General features: G+C 43.8%; 1 protein-coding gene across 1 annotated transcript in view; it reads right to left on the bottom strand.

Moving 5' to 3' along the window:
- The window catches only part of UBE2G1 (ubiquitin conjugating enzyme E2 G1), a gene marked incomplete at its 5' end in the record, with an annotated part of 48,402 nt that overhangs the window by 27,469 nt on the left and 1,150 nt on the right, over positions 1-19,783 (bottom strand). Inside the window, one exon of the mRNA XM_019511319.1 lies at positions 765-867. Coding sequence (XP_019366864.1) covers positions 765-867 — 103 coding nt within the window. The remainder of the gene's footprint in view (positions 1-764; positions 868-19,783) is intronic.

Here is a 19,783-nt window from a genome sequence, read left to right as displayed (position 1 = left end):
AGAAGGTTCATCGCAAATCTCAAAGGGTTTTATTAGTGTACTGAAGCAACAGTCAAAAAGCCACTGTGTCTTCGTTTTTTAAAGTGTGGTTCCTACTTTAAGAAGCCACTTAGATCTTACTGTAAAAAGTCTTAACAGGAAATCTCAGTTGTTCCAGTAATGAACACCTGACATTTAGACACAGACTGAAGCAGCTTTAAGTATTCTAGATTGAGAGAGACGAATTCTACAGAACGGAACGTGAGGAATTAAGTTTGTGGATTGGAGTTTGGAGGTTATTTTTTTTAAACCAGGCAGCAACTTGCATTACTCAAATCTACTGCCCTGCGTGTCCCCTTGCCTCCCCACCTCCTATAAAAAAAAAAAAACTCTGACAGAAGCAACATTAAAAGATCTGCTACACTTACTTACTTGTGTTATCTCCTTGCTCCTCTGCACAAGCCCCTCCATTCTCTCCCTCCCAAAACAGAGGGCGAGGGAAGATGGTACATACAGCACTAGGGAGGGTGGACAGCTTCCTAAGTAGTTATCTTTGAGGGAGAACTTACATAGTGGTTTGGCTAGTACAGAGGTATTTACAAGGTAAAATTTAGTCCTGTAAATATATAGCCACATGAATCAGCAATAAGCCAGCACTAACCAATTCAAATCTTACTGCCTGTAACCCAGGGTTAACCCAAAGATTTTATTTATATATATAGCTGCTTATCTGTCAGCAAGCAACAACAACAGACACTCAGCTTCAGTATGATGCTAGTACTTACTACAGTGTATCTGGAGGGCCAATAATAAGGACTTCCCATCGGTAAAGATCATTGTCGTCTATTAAGCCTGCTGAAAAGCCTTCCACTGGATTTTTGTTGAGCTCTGTTTAAAAAAAAATAAATAAATAAAAGAAAGAAAAAAAATAGCTTGCGTGAGTGTGATTGTAAGCATATTTGTTACGTGCTTATTATTTTGTGCACTTGTGCGGCGGTTAAGAAATCCTATCATGAGCAATTTTGAGATTACTGGTTTGAATCCGGCCTTAACCCCTTACCAGCTACCATCAATTACCTCACTTCTACGTAGTAACCCCAGGGCCTGGTGAACAGATATCTATATCATTATCTTGTGGTCTCAGAAGACAGACTAGGGGGAGGCAGAAAAAAGGGGAAGCCTCTCAAAAAAGGAATCTCTAACAAGTTCCAAAACAAATCTGGTGGGTCACTGGATAGTACTAGAGAACCAATTATGCCAAAATTTAGTTTGGTACTCCTTGGGTGCATCTACACAAGATTTACTGTGGAGCTGATTAGTTAGCTCTGCAGTAAAGTCTTAGTGTCTACACATACACCCCTACTAGGCCTCAGTAAAACTAACAAACACCACTGTAGGATACTACTTGTAAAACAGGAGTACTATCCTCTGGCGGCATTAAAGCCTGTAAATAATGCCACCACAAATAATACCACCTGTAAATTGTCTTGAAAAAAGAAGCATCTTCATGCTCATGCCCCAGTCAGCCCCTCCACAGCACAGTGATCTAGGAGGGAGCAGGCTGACCTTCTGGGTCCCCTGTAAGTTGGGGCTGCTCTTACCCAGCGCAACGTGCTGTGGTCTCAGGCGCACGTGTAAACATGGCACCCAAGAGCAATCAACTCTGAGCAAACTGCGCCAAGGTTTACCACGTCACTAATATTATGTGTAGACGCACCCCCTGTGTTGCATTCTCCAGCAGCTATGATCATAATATTTAGCAAGAAGAGCTACAATGCAAGAGGCAAGATTGTAGAGTATTTGCTGCTATAGGTGCAGAGCGAGCATCTGCCTCACCCGACCCTCACAAAAGGAACAAGGAGCTAATGAATCCAAGAGACCTGAGGAGCCAAATGCTGCTAAGATTCATCTGGATCAAGTAGCTGGTTAGACTTTATCACACCAAAGCTAGCAGAATTACAGGTTAAATGTGCTGCGTTTCAGTCTTGCCCACTAGGGATAAGATACTTGGATCTTGCCACTTATGCCTCTAGACTGACGATTAATTGCTATATGGAAGTCCTGTAGAAGTCCAAGAGCACTTCTGAAATAGTCTTTAGATGATTTCAGTTAAGTCTACTTCCAGAAAGCTCTCAAATGGAGTGCCTCTTAAAAGCTAAAGAAACCCTCACTCACTGTACTACAAGTTTTAGTTTCAAGATGTCAGTCAGCATTCAAGTTAACAGCACTCTCACAGTCAAGTTAGAATTACTACATATCTGAATCTAGGAATGAAGGTGGAGATGTGGGGGTGTGGCTTCTGCAGCAGTTACTATTTGCAAAAAGTTGTTGTAATAACTGCTCAGCAACAAATCCACTAGGTTGATGCCGACTGCTACTCTCCCCCAATAATCGTCATAGAAGGACAGAAGCCAGTATGGTTTCCACCACTCAAAGGAGCAAGCAGCCAGCACTACAGCTGTTCAGTTAGCTGTTAAGGGTCTTAACCTATTAAGATGAATGCAAATATCACTGTCCCTTCAGAGAAGTCATCTTGAAAAAACTGGAGGAACCAATTATTTAGGAACATTTTTTGAAGGTTACATACTTAAGCGTAACTTTGAGATTGCGTTTGCATTCCTATACCGCAGCAGTTTTGCAAAGAGCAGCAGCTGAAGTTGCTGCCCAATCGTTCCTTGGAGGTCAGATAAGCTTTGTTCTCCCTAAAACTTCTTCCCTCTCAGAGGGAATGACTTGATTTTTTACACACTGTATTTTCACCATGCCCGATCAGCTAGAGGTTTGATGAAACTCCATCTACTAGCTACTTAAAAAAAAAAAAAATAATACAAAACACACACAAAAAACCCCCAGAAAACCAAAAACCGACAACTAACCTAGGAAATAGTTCTGAAGCATACAAGAGAGCATATTCCACCTTCCACCATGACACCCACCCACCCAGGCAAGAATCTTTAGACATTTGCAAGATCATTTTGATCCCCAAGAATAATAAGAACTTCCCAAATAAGTATATATCGAGGACGTAAGCTTAGAAAGTCCATGCTACAACTATTTGTTCAGGTAGTCTAAAAGTTCTGTGATTTCAACTGAAGCTAAGACTTTGGTTCCCATCTTTAGAGGAGTAGGATAGAGACGAGTAGCAGCCAAGCCCACAGATGAAGGAAATGCTAAAGTTTCCATTTACAGAGGTCTACCAACATGTTTCAGCATCCAGCCTGCTTGGATCCTGAGACACATGCCCAGGTAAAGAATTATACCATGATTCAGAAGAGGAGTGATGCGATGGGTGAAAAAGCGTAACAGTTTTGCAAACAAATGGCACGGCTGAATTCACGCTGAAGCTATCCACTGAGCCTGATCATCACTTTTTGAAAGGCTATGGGAAGTAGACGAGACTTCTACCTACTCTTATTGGACTTCCAAGTATTTTTACAGCATCAAGTACAACCCCTTTTCAGGGCAGCACGCGCTATTGGTACTTAGTCTAGTTATTATACATATTATACTGCAGAGTTTGGGGCTCATTCAGCATTCAAACACACAGTGAAGATTCGCAATTCTTTTGCTGGGCCACAGTTGATGCTAATAAAGGTCAGGTACTCAGTTAGCCAAGGCTAGTTCAAGGGAGGGCTTTGGCTCTTTATCCAGCTGTGCTTTATTCAATCAGGAGTTACCATGTGTACTCCTTAGCTACTGTCTCACTGTGCCTACCAGCTGGTATTACTATGAACAACCAGAGCCCCATCTGACTCTGAAACAAAGAAAAGCACTCATTTTGTATGTCTGTCATTTAAACAAATATACAAAGATAGTCAAACTACTTGCATCTTTGTTAGAACTGTTCCTAAGTGTTAAACTGCTTCATGTGTATATGTGCTGTCATGATCAAGGCAAACGAGCCCCAGTAGCCAGCACCTTCCAAATACTGGCAACAGAAGCCAGCCTCTAGGGCTGGTCCTATTAACAGCACAACCAAAGCGGGAGGGAAAGGGGGGCAGTCGACCATCATGGCAGTGGAACACAAAGGAGAAGACCAATACTTGAGCTGGAAGTCAAAAATACTCAGCCAAGGAGCAATTCCACTTGCTCTTCCCCTCCCCTCGGAAACAGAAGACAAAGAAAAACCTAACTCATTAGCTTGCAGCCTCCTTGGCCAGATTTTTTTGGGTAACAATTAAAATAAAAAGCAAAAAAGCCCACAAAACACCATCTGGAAAGACTTTAGTTATGCTCATGGTCAATGCACTCGATTTAAGGTGCAACTTGCCTGCGTTGTAAATGTTGTAGCCTGTGGCAGCGAGTTAAAAAAAAAAAAAAAAGGACTTGTTTGTACTGCATTTCTGTGAAGTCACCCAGAAAGAAAACTATATAAAAAAAGAACAACATGAGCCACAGCTACAGTTCCCCGTTTAATCCAATTCATACCAAACTACCAGTGCTCCCTCCCTCCTGCCAATATAGTCTTTATACAAGTCCAAAAGCAAAGCAGCAGCAACAAAATGACTAAGCAGAAAGCCTCACAGCTAAATGCAGCAGCTATGTATGGCATCTAAACTTTTCAACTTGCCATTTCACTCAGTCTGCTATTGCACATGAACATTTCTGTAGCGCTCTCACTGAAGACTGCCATTTACTCTGCCTAATACAAAAAAAAGTCTCGTACAGTTTCAGCAAGTTACATGTAGAAGCAAATGCCAACCCCCCCCCTCCCAAAAAAACCCAAAACCAAAAAAAACAAACAAAAAAAAACACCCTAAACTATCGCCACCTGTCCAATGAAGCTGCAGTGCAGCTATGGCTACTGGTGAAGCATCCCATATTACAATTGCTTCTACTAGTGCACACAGTTTTGATTACGACAGCTATATTTTGCTTAATTGAGGTCAAGGAAAGATCAGTTTAGTTTTCCTTTGTCCATGCACCCCAACACCAGGGCACTGGAAAAAAAAAAAAGCAACGGCTGACATCTTGCTGCAAGCCCTGGCAGTTTCCATTATTGTACTACCCAAAGACTAGGAGTATAAGAAACAGCAGCTTCATCCTAGAGAGAAAGCTGCTGGAAGCTTCACTCAACCTACTTCCACATTTCCTTTCTAGGATGGGGCGGGCAATTATTTTGGGCCGAGGGCCGCTTACTGAGTTTAAACAAGCCATTGAGGGCCGCGTGACGGGCAGCCAGGGGCAGATAGATATTAATTTTCTAAATTTTTCCAGGGGCCCCACGGGCCAGACAGAGTAGCCTGGTGGGCTGCATCCGGCCTGCGTTTTGCCCACCCCTCCTCTAGAGAGTCATGCTATTTGCATTTTGATTTCAGATTGGTTGCATGGTATACTGGGGATTTATTTGCCCTCAACCTGCAGCTATGCTTTCTTCCATCCCCGCAAGTCACTGCTCAGGCTTCAAAGCCCCCCCCATCTCCAACAGAAGGGAAAATGGGGACAGAGGGCTGCTCCAGTCACGGAGAGCTTTTGCTTCTAATGCTATGATTATGACTAGGGATCCGGGTTTTCCATTTCCCACAGGAAAAAACAAACAAACAAAAAAAAACCCCATAGATCTTCCCCACTTACCAGAGGAAAAAACACAAGTTTCTCATTTTAGTGGAGAAACCCGTGTTTTTTGCAGTTTTGCAAAGAGCTCTCCACAGGCTGGCAGGAGTTCCAGCCTGCAAGAGGCTGGGAGGGAGCAGGAGGAGGGCAGTGAGGCGGGGGCACTATGTGCACTTGGCTGCCAGGCAGTCTGGAGAGCAGCTCCCACAGGTAAGGGAAGATTGAGGCCCCCCACAGGAAGGGAGGGCATTAGGCAGGGCTGGGACTGCTGTTGCCCAGCCTGGTAATGCATGGTTCTTGGGGCTGGGAGAGCTCCCCACCACTGCACACATTCCCAGGGGGTTGGGGGGACCCATGCCCCCCAGATCTGAGCACAGGGCAGGCTGCTTCCATAGCCCAGTGGATGTGACCGGGCCCTGCAGGGAACAGCAGGGCTGCACGGGGATTTCCTTGCAGCTGTGAACTCAATGCTGCTCTGAGGATGCATCCCCTGCCTGCACAGCAGTGAAAGAAACAATAGAGCTGTGCAAAACACCATTGTTTCGACATCCGTTTCACCATTTCAAAGCACTGTCCTGTTTTGTTGAAAGTTTCGATGTTTCGCCCATAGGCTACAATAGGGAATCATGAAAATGCTTAAAACCTTGTCATTTCTTGCCCGATTCAGATGAAAATTGCAGGGATGGTAGCCCCTTCTAAGGGCATGAACCCTGCCAATTTTTAAGGCGATAGGTGCAGAGGTTTCTCAGAAACTGCACCTCAAACTGCTAAAAGCAAGACTCTTGATGCTTGCTGGCAGCGGCAGCCTGCCGTCATCCTGCACGCAGATCTGGGGGCCCATGCCCCAGGGAGGGCAGGCCTTTGGATCTGCACTGGAAAACAGGGGCTGCAGAGCTGCTCAGAGCACAGCCCTAGCTCTCCCCTGCCTCCCACCACCAGGCGGCTTCAAAACACGAAACATTTAGAGTATCCTCATTTCATTTCAAAGCTGTTTCGAAGCTTTTTGTTTAGTTTTGATTTTGCTGTCTTGAGCTTGGAACAGCTTCGAAACTAAACACTCGGCAAAATTTCATACGGCCATAGGAAACAACCCCACACTGCTGCCACGCATGCAGGGGACACATTGCTACAGCAAAGCGGAGCTCAGAGGCAAAGAGATCCCCGCACAGCCCCACTGTTCCCTGCAGCGCTGGGTCACAGAACCTGGGTCCCTGGCCCCATAGCTCTGGCAACTGGGAGCCCCCTGTGGCAGACCCCCCCCCACACAGGACCTTTCATTTTAAAATTGCAGATTTTTCAGGTTATTAGAATTTCTCTCTCTCTCTCTCTCTTTTAATTGCAAAGAGAGAAAGCCAGGATCCCCGACTAGGACCAATTGTGTAGTTACTCGTTTGTTTGACACTATGCTCCTGCAATGCAGCGTGCTACAAGCCATCAACGTTTGGGGGTGGGAAGAAATGAGTTCCTCCATATTATTCATTTCCCCATACCCATTACAGGCTGGTCCCCTGTTCAAACAGTACTGGACTTAAATTGGATAAAATTAAAAAACACCTTCTTATTAGGACTGAGGGGTTTCCAGAGAACTGTATGCTGTCCATCTTCCTCCTGTACTAGTTTAGCACAAGCTGCATTCATCTAGTCCAGTCCAGTATCCTGGACACGTCTTCTACTTCTATCACTTCACAGCATGTTAAGAACATGGGCAACAGGAGCCATTTAGCATACTAGCCAAAGTAATCCTCATGGTAATTTTAGTTTTGAAGTAGAATATTTCTTATGACTAATGTCCATTTTGGAGAGATGGAAGAAAGTCTGCCATGATAAAAATAACTTTTTGGAGCAGTGGTCCCTATCAACTGACTTGGCAATGATTCCTGATTCAGTCTTCAGATTCAAAGGATCAGCTGGCTTGGACACTTGCCTCCGTGTGTAGCACCCCTATGGAAGATTGTAAATGTTAAAGCCATTTAAAAAAAAAAAAAAAAAAAAAAAAAAAAGGTTTCCAATAAAAAAAAAAAGCTGCAAGTATTTGTAATCAAGTGTTGTAGTTGGTTCCTTGGTGTTTCATGTTATTTTGGATTACTGAAATTTTGGTCAGCAATTGCAAATTCAAATTTGACAGAAGTATAAGTTTAAGACTCATGGACGTGGCTGTAAATGACTTTCTTGTATGAAGAAAAAAAAGACATCCCCCCATCCTCCCAAGCACGCTCCCATCTCTTCTGTACCATCCACAGTTGAAAAAACAGTTTACTAGGTTTACTTTGCTTGCCCAAGCTCCAGTACGTCTCACAAGACTCATCTATACCACTGGCAACTTGCTGTTACCATCTCTGTTATTTGTTAAAAGTTTTTAACAAGACCTGAACTTGGATAGAAAGATACGGGTTCTTTCAGGTCAGCTACCAAAGAGTAAAACAAGCCAACCAACATTAGAGTTGTTCCACAAAACGACTCTTGATGGACAATCCGAGTCTTTATTGAGCACCTTGCAACTAATCCTGTAAGTCTATAGACAGCCAAAAGACTACTTACTACGCATGCTACTGGGTTGAACATGAATAGACTCAAGCCTTAAAACATTGTTGTGACATGAAAGTATTTAATACTCTCAGGGCTTTAATATTCCAATCATGCACAAGTACATAAGCCCTTTTGCCAACAGTAGCTTCAGAAGCCCAACTTGGGTAGTCAGTTTTATACAGTTTTTCCTAGCGACACTAAGCCTCGACAGATGCACAATGAAAGGTGCATAACTGATGGTGTCTGTGTAGTAAGGGACAGATAGTTTGTTTCAAAGCATCTTGGAAGCATTTTTAGATTTTCTCTGAAGTACATTTACCATGACGGAGTTTTCAGCAGCTTAGTGAGATTCTTACAACAGCCCCATACAACCCAACAGAAGTACAGCTGAAAAATCGATAAGTTTAACAAAACCAATAAAACTGCATACACACATGCAAATTAAATACAGCCAAATTATTCATTTGTCCTGAACTGGGACAAAGACCTTTACAGCCTGATCAATTGCAATACTGGATTGCTACAAGTTTCATTTTCTAAAGCTGGTGTGCCACTATTTGGGGGAAGGATAGTACTGGTGGGGTTAAGAAGGGGGGAGGGGGGTAAATCCACAGGAGTTGAATTATTCATGAGATACAAAAATGGTTCGACTGATCAGTGTTTGGACGAAGCCGTTTATTTTCCTGCCAAAGCTTTCAGCTTCTACCCTTGTTCCGTTTTTAGGAATTAAAAATGTTGAAAGTTGTACCATACTACCACCTGGAAGTTACAGAAGTTGGATGGACATAAACATTACTCTGCTACAGAAGAAACATATAGTCCCGCTCAATAGTTTGTGTGATGTTTTTGAAGAGACTAAGTTTTACAGTCACAACATACTTTTGGCATGTAATCCAAGTTTGTACAATGCTCTGCATTTAAGATGTCCTCACTTTCTCCAGAAAACCCCAGATAATAATGGATGGTATGGATCAGCATAAACTGATCCACAACTATGGCACAGCAGGCGACTTGCAGGGGAAATCCAAGCACATTAGAATACCTTACATAAGAGCCACAGCTCACAAAAACTGTGTTTTCAGTGAGCATCTTAGTAGCATCTGACAGTGACATGCCACATGAATAAGGGCACATCATTTAGTCTCTGCCAAACTGATTCCTCCACTCCATTTAGCAGTCATAAGGATAAAACATATCAAATAAGGCAAGTTCTACGTTATGTGAACACCTGAGTTAACCTAGTACTGCAATTGCTCTTACAAACTCCAGGTGAAATTCTCTATGTAAAACAGGTGGAATGCAGAAATACGCCCTTCAGTGAGGGAAGACAAGTTCTAGAGTTCATCCAGGCTCCATTACTAGCTACTACAGCAATGTTAGTGCTACCCAGTATCGATTAGTTGGATGAAGGTTTTCCTCACCCTTCAGTGGTCACTCCAAGAATTGCTGGAGAATCCAGTTTACCTGAATTGCTACAGCAACTCTTGTGAGACAACCGAATGCTGAAGACAATTCAGATTGTCAAAAGGAATCATAGTGAACAGTGCCTGACTTGCACAGTAACCAGGAATGTCTACCACCAATAAAGTCATTAATATGCCTTCCTAACTGGCTTGGGAGGACTTTGCACAAGTCTTCCAGCTTTCAGGGCTGCCAAGTTAAGAACAGAACAGGACTGCTAGTCATACAGCCTTTCATTTTGACAGTAGAAAACTGCAGCTCCCTCCACAGAAGTGGAATTGCATGGAAATCATGAGTGAAGAACTCAGTCTTTTCACCCAACACCTGGGAATAGTCCTTCGGAGTATATAAGGGGTGTGGATCAGGAACTGGGAGAACATCTGTTCATCAGGGCACCCCAAGGAAGACAAAGTCTAATGGTCACAAACTGCAGGAAGACCATTCTAGATGGGACACAAGAAAGAACTTCTTCACCATCCAAGTCTCCTGAGACCCCCCCCCCCCCCCACAGAAGTGGTGCAAGCACCTAACTCTGGATAGCTTTAAGAAACGTGTGGATGCTTATCTTGCTGGGGTGATCTGACCGCTGCTGACTTCCTGCCCCTGGGGCATGGGGCTGGACCCAATGATCTTGCAAGGCCCCTTCCAGCCCTAATGTCTATGAAATCTAAATGCCTCTGAATAAGCAAGCTCATGCTAAATGGATATCTTGGTGGGGAGCAAAGGGGGCGGGAAAGAGAACCAAGTTGCGACAAACCCAAAACAACCCTGAGTAAAGCAGATGTTTTCTATACAAAAATGCACCTTATTTTAGGATTCAAATTGACAAGCTTAAAAAAAATAATTAGGCCCATTAAAATGTATGGAGAGAAAAAGTAGTTGGATTCAACAATAAATAGAAAGGGTAGATTTGCATCTTATAAACTAAGTCTGATGCATATCTGAGCATACTCTTTCATGAGCTGGAGTTCACCTCATCAGATACTGTTAAAGGATATATACAGAGCTGTGTATAAAAACGCAGTGATCTGAACACAAAAAGGGAAACGGACAGGGGAAGAGGCAAGTGGGTGGGAGACGTTAAAAGAGGAGGGGGAGGACAGTGCTTGGAGAGGCAAATGAGCAAAGTAAACCGGGGTGAGGGGGGGAGAAAGTGTCACAAAAAGTTAATCCAGGTAACAGGAAAAAAAGACTCCATATAGTCTTCATTTAAAATCATGCTCAACAACCAATCTGTAGATGATTTCTTGTTCTGCAGTTCCCATTCAAGTCTGTTCTTAAAAAGGTTTCTTGTTGAAAAACAGCTACTGTGAAGTCAGCCAAGGAACATCCAGGGAAGTTAGTGTTCTGCCATGGGCACTTGCAAGTTTTTTATTTTTTTTGGAGACAAAGTTAGATGGGTGTTTGTTCACTCTTACACATAGGGATCGCCCCATCTATCTAAAGACAGCAGAGGGGCACTGTAAGCAGGTGGCATCTATGATGTTGCCAGACCTGAGGGCGAATGAACCTTGGATGTAACATCAGTATTATTCAGTTCAGCAATGATGTCTGTATTGATCCAAGACCAAACCAGTTTAATGGCTGTGACTGAACACTAATAGCCAAACGCCTTCACTGCTCAAACATCTTCTATGACGTTCTCTACAAGGAAGTTTGAAAGAATTCTATTCCAGGATGTGTGCAAGAAGCGTTTGTTTTATCCAGGTCAATAAGTCACACCTATATTGGAAACGAGTTAAGGCTTCAGTCAAGCTAGAACAGAACATTTCCCCTATAAAATATATGTTCAGTTAAAAGCAAGCCAGACTCCGTAAATTCTCTCTGGGCTCTGACAGCTGTTTTTTGGCTTGTTATGGATATGTGCTACATAATACTACAACATGCGTGATCACATGCAACTGTGCCACAAAGGTGCATTCTTTAGCCACAGGGCAGCGTGCGGGAGTGAGAAGGGGCAGGGGAAGGTCCACAACACTGAACGATTGCTGGCCTGGAGCAGCCTGTGAATTGGGAGTCCCAGCACCAGCAGCCCTTTAATGTTCCTAGCTCACAGGCAGCCCCAGACCCCGTAATGTCTGGCACCAAAGCTGGTGGGTCTGCCTGGATCCTGGTCCCATGTAGGGCTACCTGACAGCTTGCTTGCTGGGCTACCAAAAAGCCAGTGGCTCACTTTGCCCCTCAGTGCCTTTTGGAAGGGGGGGGGGGGGGAAATCTCAGATCTACCCAGGTTGATTTGTTTCAGAAAAAGCTTCCTGCAACAAGTTTGCCATTTGAAACAGGAACGTTTGTGCCATATCAGCCATTTCACTTGGCCATTCCTTTTGTCCCAGATTCATAGAAGTAAAAGCCTATGAAATACAATGTCTGCCACAGCCCTTTTCCGTTTTTTCTGTGAATGGAGTGGGTATGACACGACCGATCTGGAGATGGTGCACACATGCCTGCAGCCCTACTACAGGTATGCCCCCACCTCCAAAAAAGAAACGAAGCAGGACTGACCTGCAAGACAGACTACACACCAAGCCAACCAGGCTTTTTTCAAGGCCTTGTAAAAGGATGACCTGCTTTCCAGTAACAGCACATCTCTATACTGCCTCAGGTCAGCCTTTAGGCTAGTATCAATAGATATCAGTCATGTTAAAGGCAGTAGAGAAGTGGTATCTAGTGTCTAATGTCCAATTAAAGAGAAGTAACATTAACCAAGTACAGTAATTCAGTAAACACCTGTAGCAGAAGTTAAGACTTATTCAAATCCAGGTTTTGGTACCTTAAGTCACCTGCATCATGTACAGCACTGAAATGCTTGTATACAACTACTAATATTCCCCCTAATCCAACTGTGGTATAGGTATTATTTTGACAGCTAGATTAGCCATCACAACAGCTCTTGCCACTCTTCACACACTAGTTAATCCATTTGTCATACTTAAGCATCAGGAAGTGGAAGTAGCAGCATAAGGGCCACTATCCTTTAAATTTCCTTGGCTTCTGCAAGAAGTTCTGGTCACCAGTTAGTTACAAGAAGTCCCAAGCTACCTCCACTTTTGAGCAAGTACAGAAACTGATGCATGTCCCCTGCTCTTAAAGTTCCAAATGAGCTAGTCTAATCCTAAATGTTTGAATCCCTTCCACACCAGCCTTCACGCGGGCATATTTTGAAGATGGGCGCTCTTTCCCAGAAAGAGAAGACGTTCACATATACCGTCACTTCACTTCCAGAAGGCTAATAGGCATTACAACACCTTAGAGGTGTACTTCTGTTTGAAGTTATTTGTCCCTGAGGGTAAAAGGCATGATCCAGTGGAGTAAATTGTGGCTTACTTCAGAAGGCAGATTAAAGGGGTGACAAGATCATCTCCTTAGAAACAGCAAAACTTAGTTTTCTTGCCTACCATTTCATACTATCCAGAACCCCTTTCAGGAGCAGCCATAACACATTTTTGTTATGAGTGGTAGAACCGATTGGTTTTTAAAAGTACCAAAACTGTATCCGGCATTGGTGGATGCTGTTCTACAAGCAAACATGCCAGGGAATCCACCCATCAGAAGCGAGAAGCTGACAGAAGGGCCATATGGAAATGTTAACATCCTAGCACTCTGCCAGGAGCCCCAGAATACCCATGACATTATTTACCACATTGTGCATGAGAAGTTGAGTAATTCAGAGGCACTTTTCCAGTTTGTTTTCTTTTGTTACTAATAGGATACCGAAACCTGTTATTCAGTTCCGGGCTGCATTGTTACTCAGAACTGCTCTAGAGACAAGTTCGTTTTCTCCACGAGATTTTTCAGAATATTACTTGTCAGCCTTGCGCATGAGTCACTGCAGCTAGACTTAAAACTGGCTAGTCAGGCTATTTCCTGTAAAGAGGCAATACTTCATATTCAGAAAACATGAATTACTTTTCCCCAGTATTTTAAAGACCAGCATAAGCAGTTGCTCAGTTGACATCCAGGAGGTACGGTTGTGCCTCAAGAATAAATCTCTTTCAGATTTAACACCCCGCCCCCCACAATTAATGCTAAACAGGACCTGGATACCTGATCAGTGCTAGTGGGAAGCAGCCTCAAAATAATCTAAGCTATCCAGAAAGGCTCACACTTATTAGAAGGAACTCCAAGTGCCTGGCTTCAGATATATTTAACAAGTTCTTGCCAAGATGAGTCTGGCATACATTTCACTGATGGGGTGCGTATACATTGCTGTTAGCTCGGGGTACCCCCCAATGGAATCAGAGCTGATGTGTGGCAGGCTGCTGGAAAGGATAAGATTAGGTGGCCTTGTAATTTGAGCTCAAGTACGGTTACTCAGGCTGTGTCACCATGTATTCCTTATGTGGACAGTTACAAAAAAGGGGGGGGGGGACAGGAAGACGGAAATGATTCCTACCTTCAGAAGCCTGGCTCTCTTTGCCAGGCCTCCAGTTTTTGTGCTTTAGAAAGATTATTATTCTATTAATCTACTTGTCTAAAATATTAAGCAAAAAACCAAGAAGGAGAAAGCCTTACAGTTCCACTTCAACACTGCTTGATTCTTGATGTGGGCAGTGACTGGCTTAGATCCAGATACCCCAGCACTCATTACATTTCTGCAGCTTAAGTTAACTACTTTAGTCGAAACAAAAGCTAAGACGTGCCTGAAAAAAAGTCTTGAATTGATAGCCAGGTCAAAACCCGAGTTTGCTAGAGTACTTCATTTAGATCCGTGGGGAATCAAACTTTGGCAGATGCCACAAGTTAGCCCAGCACCCTTGAGGTGACACACTGATCCCCTTTCTCTGCCAAGCTTCTCTGCCCCCACCCCAATCCATCAAGTGCCACACAAAGGCTGTCCGTGCCACTTGTGGCACTCCGGCAGACTGACCACCCCAATGTAGATCAAGAGGCCATAGTTGGAAGCAGTTATCCATGAAGAACAGTCAGCCAGAAAGTTAGTATTCCCCGAGAGTTAAGTTTGATTTAGAAAACCAAGCTTGAGATATTTAAAACTGCAGCTTTGAAAGGAAAGAGAATGACAGCCTACACAGCATATAACCAACTGAGATCTTAAAAAGACACTGACATTTGTCATTTGAAGAAACCAATGCAAGCAAAAGCAATATTGTCTAAAGTTAGACCAAATACTTACTGCTGAAGACTTTCCTGCTTTTTCTAATCCTTACTATGATACTCTGTCCCTCCTATTCAGCTGCTAAGATAAATTGGTCAAATTAATTAAAAAAAAAAAAAATGCATAAGTCCTTCCTCTTCTCCCCCACCCCTACCCCCATAGCTGCTGGCTATTTTACCAGCACTAGAAGTGGAGTCCCCATCCATGGCAACTAACTAGAGATTCACATATCAGGACATTTCCTTAGGATGGAAATAACTTGTTGGGAGGGGGGGTTGGGAGGAGGGGCAGGGGCAGGCAGAGTTAAAAATCTGTTTGACAGTAGCACACCACAATTCTTCTAGTCTAGGATTATTCCTGGTAAGTACCCCAATGGCCCACAAGTCCATGCCCCACCCTCCCCTACATCCAGGGTCTGGCATGTGAAAATATTCAGTTGCCCTCTTTTATAGATTAGATCAGTCCCCTATCAGAGATCAGAAGTCTAGAACTTATAGTTTAGATGCAACCTAGACGAAAGTTATAACTATGCCTAAGTTAGGGTGGGGAAGAGACGAGAGTCAGTCAGTCACCTAACCGGAAAAGAATGGGCTGCTGCCACCTGACCAGATACCTTTCTCTTCTCTACTGAGTGACTGTTAAGTAGGTTGGATTTCAGAAAAAAGGGACTGGCTGGACAGAGAAGAACATTTAAGTGAACAAGCCCATCTAATTTGTTTAGCTCACCATTACCATCTGTTTCCCCGCCCCTGTCTCTGGGAGAATGCCTCAAACTGCTGCTCAGGGGAAGACCGTCAGCATCTCTCGTTCAAAGAAACAAAGTCTGAGAGTGCTCGTGTTCATACTTACTAAGATTTAAATGACAACTCTGCCTGTCTCACTAGACTAAGGCTTGCCCTCCCAAATTAAGAGATTTGTTAAACAATAGCATTACACTGTATAATACAATATGACCCCTTTGCTTAGGTCTGGGTAATGCACCATACCTAGGTTATGAGTGGGCAACATTCACATCGCTAACCTTTTGCCAAGTCAAACTAAAATGCCAACATCTAGAAGTTAGTTACTTCTGTCTAGCCAACCTCACAAGAAAGGCATCCTGCACATGAGATTAATTTATATGCAGTATGACAGAACAAAGTTTACAGATAAATATTAAGATAGTGGTGTGCAACTTTTTGGTCCCCATAGGCTAGATGAATAGCCCAAGGATTAAGCCCTGCACACATGATGCAGTGCACAGAACCATGTGATTTGATCTGCAGGGATCACCATAGGTCCAGAAGTTTGGCAGCAGGGGAGCTGAAATAAATACTGCAATTTTTTTGGATTCACAGGTAGCCCTCCAGACTGGATGACAGAGGTCCTATGTAGCCTGTAAGCCAGGGATTGAGCAACCCTGATTTAGGAGCATCTTAAAGCTAACAGAGTAGAGGAAGCTTGTCCAAAATATGGAAGATACCTTTTTAGAAGCAAGTGTATGCTGGCATTGAGTGATGTGGAAGTATTAAGCTTGACAAGTCCCTCTGAATAATAATTTAAAAAAAAAAGTGTGAAATTGTAAATAAATACTGACTTGCTTGTCAAGTGTGCTGCTGTCAGATCTTTTTGCCAAAAATTGCTATGCAAGTCACAGCAGTACTTGAGAAGTTGCTTTCTGCTTGCCATTACACCATTACAGACAGCTTTGTTTGGAGCAGGGATGGCCAGACTGCAGCACAGGTGCTGCAAGTGGTATTGGCATGGCATGCACCCAAGTGGAGAGGGGACAGGGCAGCACAGCGGCAGATATGGCAGAGGACAAGGCACAGTATCAGATCAGGCAGGGTTCACAGGGCAGGAAACACAAGCAGAGCAGCAGACCAGGAAAAAATCAGAGTAGCACTCAGGGAAGTGGGGAGGGCTTTGTGGCATGCCTCCTGAGAAGGTTGGCCCCCACTGTCTTAGAGATTGTATACATGAAGTTCTACTGCTTTGCAATGGCTGTAGCAATCTCAGACAATGGAAAATGTCAATTTCACTTGATTAACACATAGCTCTTCTATACAAAAGTTACTTACTAGTGTTTCTCCTTGTGAAACAATGTTTAATCCTTATTGTACTCTCTATTGTACACCAAATTTTAAAAAAAAAAAAAAATTAAAATAGTGATTAAACCAGATAGCACTAAAAAGTCAGGAGAGGAAGGCACTCAAGATCCCCAAGGCTATTTGTACAGAATTTCTGCTCCCCTTCCATGGAAACGGTGCCCTTTTAGCCTCTACTACAAGTGACAACTCTTGGACTAACTTCATGAAGGGTCCTAGACCTTCACTGGAAGGGAGACTAGAGAACAACAATAGAACAGACCTAAGCCTACATTAAAAGAAAAGCACCTAAATATCGCCTAACTTTCTTCACTATATTAGATATGGTTGTACCAATATTTAATCTTAGAACTAGCAGCTTCAAGTAAGATTGCAAGCACGTATAGTAGTACCCTAGTTTCTTGATAGCACAGCTGAATATTGCCTAAACATCTCAGGCAAAGGAATTTATTACCAAAGTTAAACGAACTCTATGCAAATTGCTGTATTGAGGAAGGAAGATACTTTGTGACCCTGGCAGAGAACAGTCATCTTCAGCAAGTTACTTTTCTTACAGTAAGAAAAAAAAACTAGATAATTTGAAAGTCTTAGTTGCCCAGAGTTGAAGTGCAGCATATTAGTTCATTTAACTATTGTTGTGGTGCTAGTTATCCAATTAACAGAATTCATCTTGCTTTAGCAAGAAGCTTCCCTCTGATGTGCTCATCTGGAGGAGGGGGAAAAGGAAGGCAGAGCCAAATCAAATCCAAGTTCCTCCAAAAAAAATCCAACTTCTCACTTCTTTGGTGAGAAAGAGGGTCTAACAAGCTAGAACTTTGCTTTAGGAGGTAACTGCACCCTGGACCAAGAGTCATCCTTGGATACGTGCAACTCCAGAACTTGCATGGAAGTTGAAGGCAAGTTTATAGTACTTCACCACAAATCCAAGTCCGAAATCCTTTACCAACAGCATAAAGAAAAAAAAAAAAAAGAGAGGGAAGGGTGGAAGACAGATTAAAAGGAACTTATAGTGCTTGTACTGTGCCCTTGCTCTCTTCCCCATGTCATTTTGTTACAGCCCTGAGAGCCTCCACTTTGTTTCCCTCCCCTCACTAATCTCATCTCACGAACATCAACTGCTTCATCATTTTGCTTCTCAGATTCCTTATCCAGGAGTGGGATGCATGTCTTGCTCGAACCGTCAGCTCCGACTGACCTCTTATGCTCAAGTACTACTACTGCGATGGGTAAATGTATAACCCAAAGCAATTATAAAAACTTTGATCATGTCAAAAACTAGCCAAATTCCATCCTATGCTATCCAAAGGCACATCTAGCATTATCCAACACCTCACAAGATACAGGAACGCTGGAATATTAATTATTTTGTTTTGAAGTATTACGGGCGAAATACACTGGCCCAGATGAGACTTGGAAGACAGTCAGCAGTGAAGGAGGAAGACCTGACCTACCACGAAGCTCAGTCTCAGCATTGAGTTCAAGTAGCCTGCCACGAGTAAGGTAAGCATTGGCATCTGTAGTGGTCACTCACTTCGAAAGTCTGTCCGTGTTATGACATGAACGTTGAGACGGTCTTCAAGCAGGAACTCCGAATACTCCAAAGATACCTTCCCCTACAGCACTATAGGATCTTGCACTGAAAACCCACATACAGAATTGCCAGCTATGTTAGTGTGTCCGACAATATGGGTTGGCCCATGTCAAAATGAGGGTATACAGCACGGACATTAAACAGGTCATCTCCCAAGTGCTGAGGGAGCAGTAACCCGTGTTGGCAACTGTGACATGTTCTTACAGCTGCCCAACTAACATACAACTCATAGCACATGAAGTCTTAGTAACACTGTCTAAAGCAGAAGTACACATCCATCCGATGATCAACAGGTTAACAAGCCACTATAAATAATTCAACTTCTATACTCAGATACCCACCCTCCAAGTTTACTCAAACTCTTCCTTGAGTGAAAGAATTAGTGTTAGCTTGCCCATCTGGATTTGAAACATAGGGATATGGAAGGAATATAGAAGTGTTGTTATCACTCTTTCACGCAAACAATCCATGACTTATTTCTTCCAATTAAAATAAGATTAAACCTCAGAAGACACCACTGTCTTCAAAAGCAATACGCCTCGCTCTTTGGTCTCGTAACTCTGAATAGTTACAAGACACACAGCCAAGATATTTGTTTTGATCACAGGGTACTTTGTTCATTTTGCTATGGAGAAATGCCAGCGAATAGAAACAAGAAGTGGAGGAATTACCCAGCCTAATATGTTTACGCTGTAATTACAGAACATCGTGTCTACGAGATAAAGCCGTGAAAGTGGCCTATTCGCGTCTTTGGCCGACTGAGCGTTTAAACTAGTTCAACGCCATAACCCCAAAAGCTGTACTGAGCAGCTTATTTACTCACATGGGTCCTTTAGAAAGTGCCCATTTAGCAGCCACAGGATTCGGGGCCGTATCTGTACCCATTATCAAGTGACAGCACTTGAGCATGCAGGTACCCCGACTATAACGTCAACAGAAGAAGTTTCTGCGGTAGCGAAGCATTAAATCACGCACCCCGGCACTGCCAGCACCCCACTCCTCGTAAGCAACGGGCACGACACGTCGCCACCGCTGAAGACGGAGGCTCATACACACCTGCCGTTTCCTAGAACAGACTCCGCGAGAGAAGAGAGAGGTTTCACTCCTGAACCCACCAGCTGCAGTGACTCTGGTCTACTTTTTCGGTGAAGGACAACTCTGGAGGGGAGTTATTTTAGAGGCAGAAAGCAGCGGAGCCCCCTGGGACCGTGCCGCACCCCCTTCGTGGCCCCAGTGTCCTGGAGGTGGCCCCACCGCGGCAGAGGCGCCCTGCCCTCCCCCCCACGCAGGCTACTGACACACGTGGGCCGGAGCCCGGCCCTCCTCCTCCGGGCCGCGAGGAAGGGGGAGGCGACGAGCCTCGCCTGACACCTTCGCAGCCCCGAGGCCCCCCGCTCCGCTCGGGGATTAGGGCGGCGGAGCAAGGGCCGCAGGGCCGCGGAGGGAGCCCCCCGTGGGTCTCTCTAAAGTCTG

This window comes from Gavialis gangeticus, unplaced genomic scaffold, assembly GCF_001723915.1.
Source record: "Gavialis gangeticus isolate Ggan-Ray unplaced genomic scaffold, GavGan_comp1, whole genome shotgun sequence".
Classification (NCBI taxonomy): domain Eukaryota; kingdom Metazoa; phylum Chordata; order Crocodylia; family Gavialidae; genus Gavialis; species Gavialis gangeticus.
Note: the sequence above shows the minus strand (reverse complement) of the source record. Positions and strands in the feature narration are given on the sequence as shown.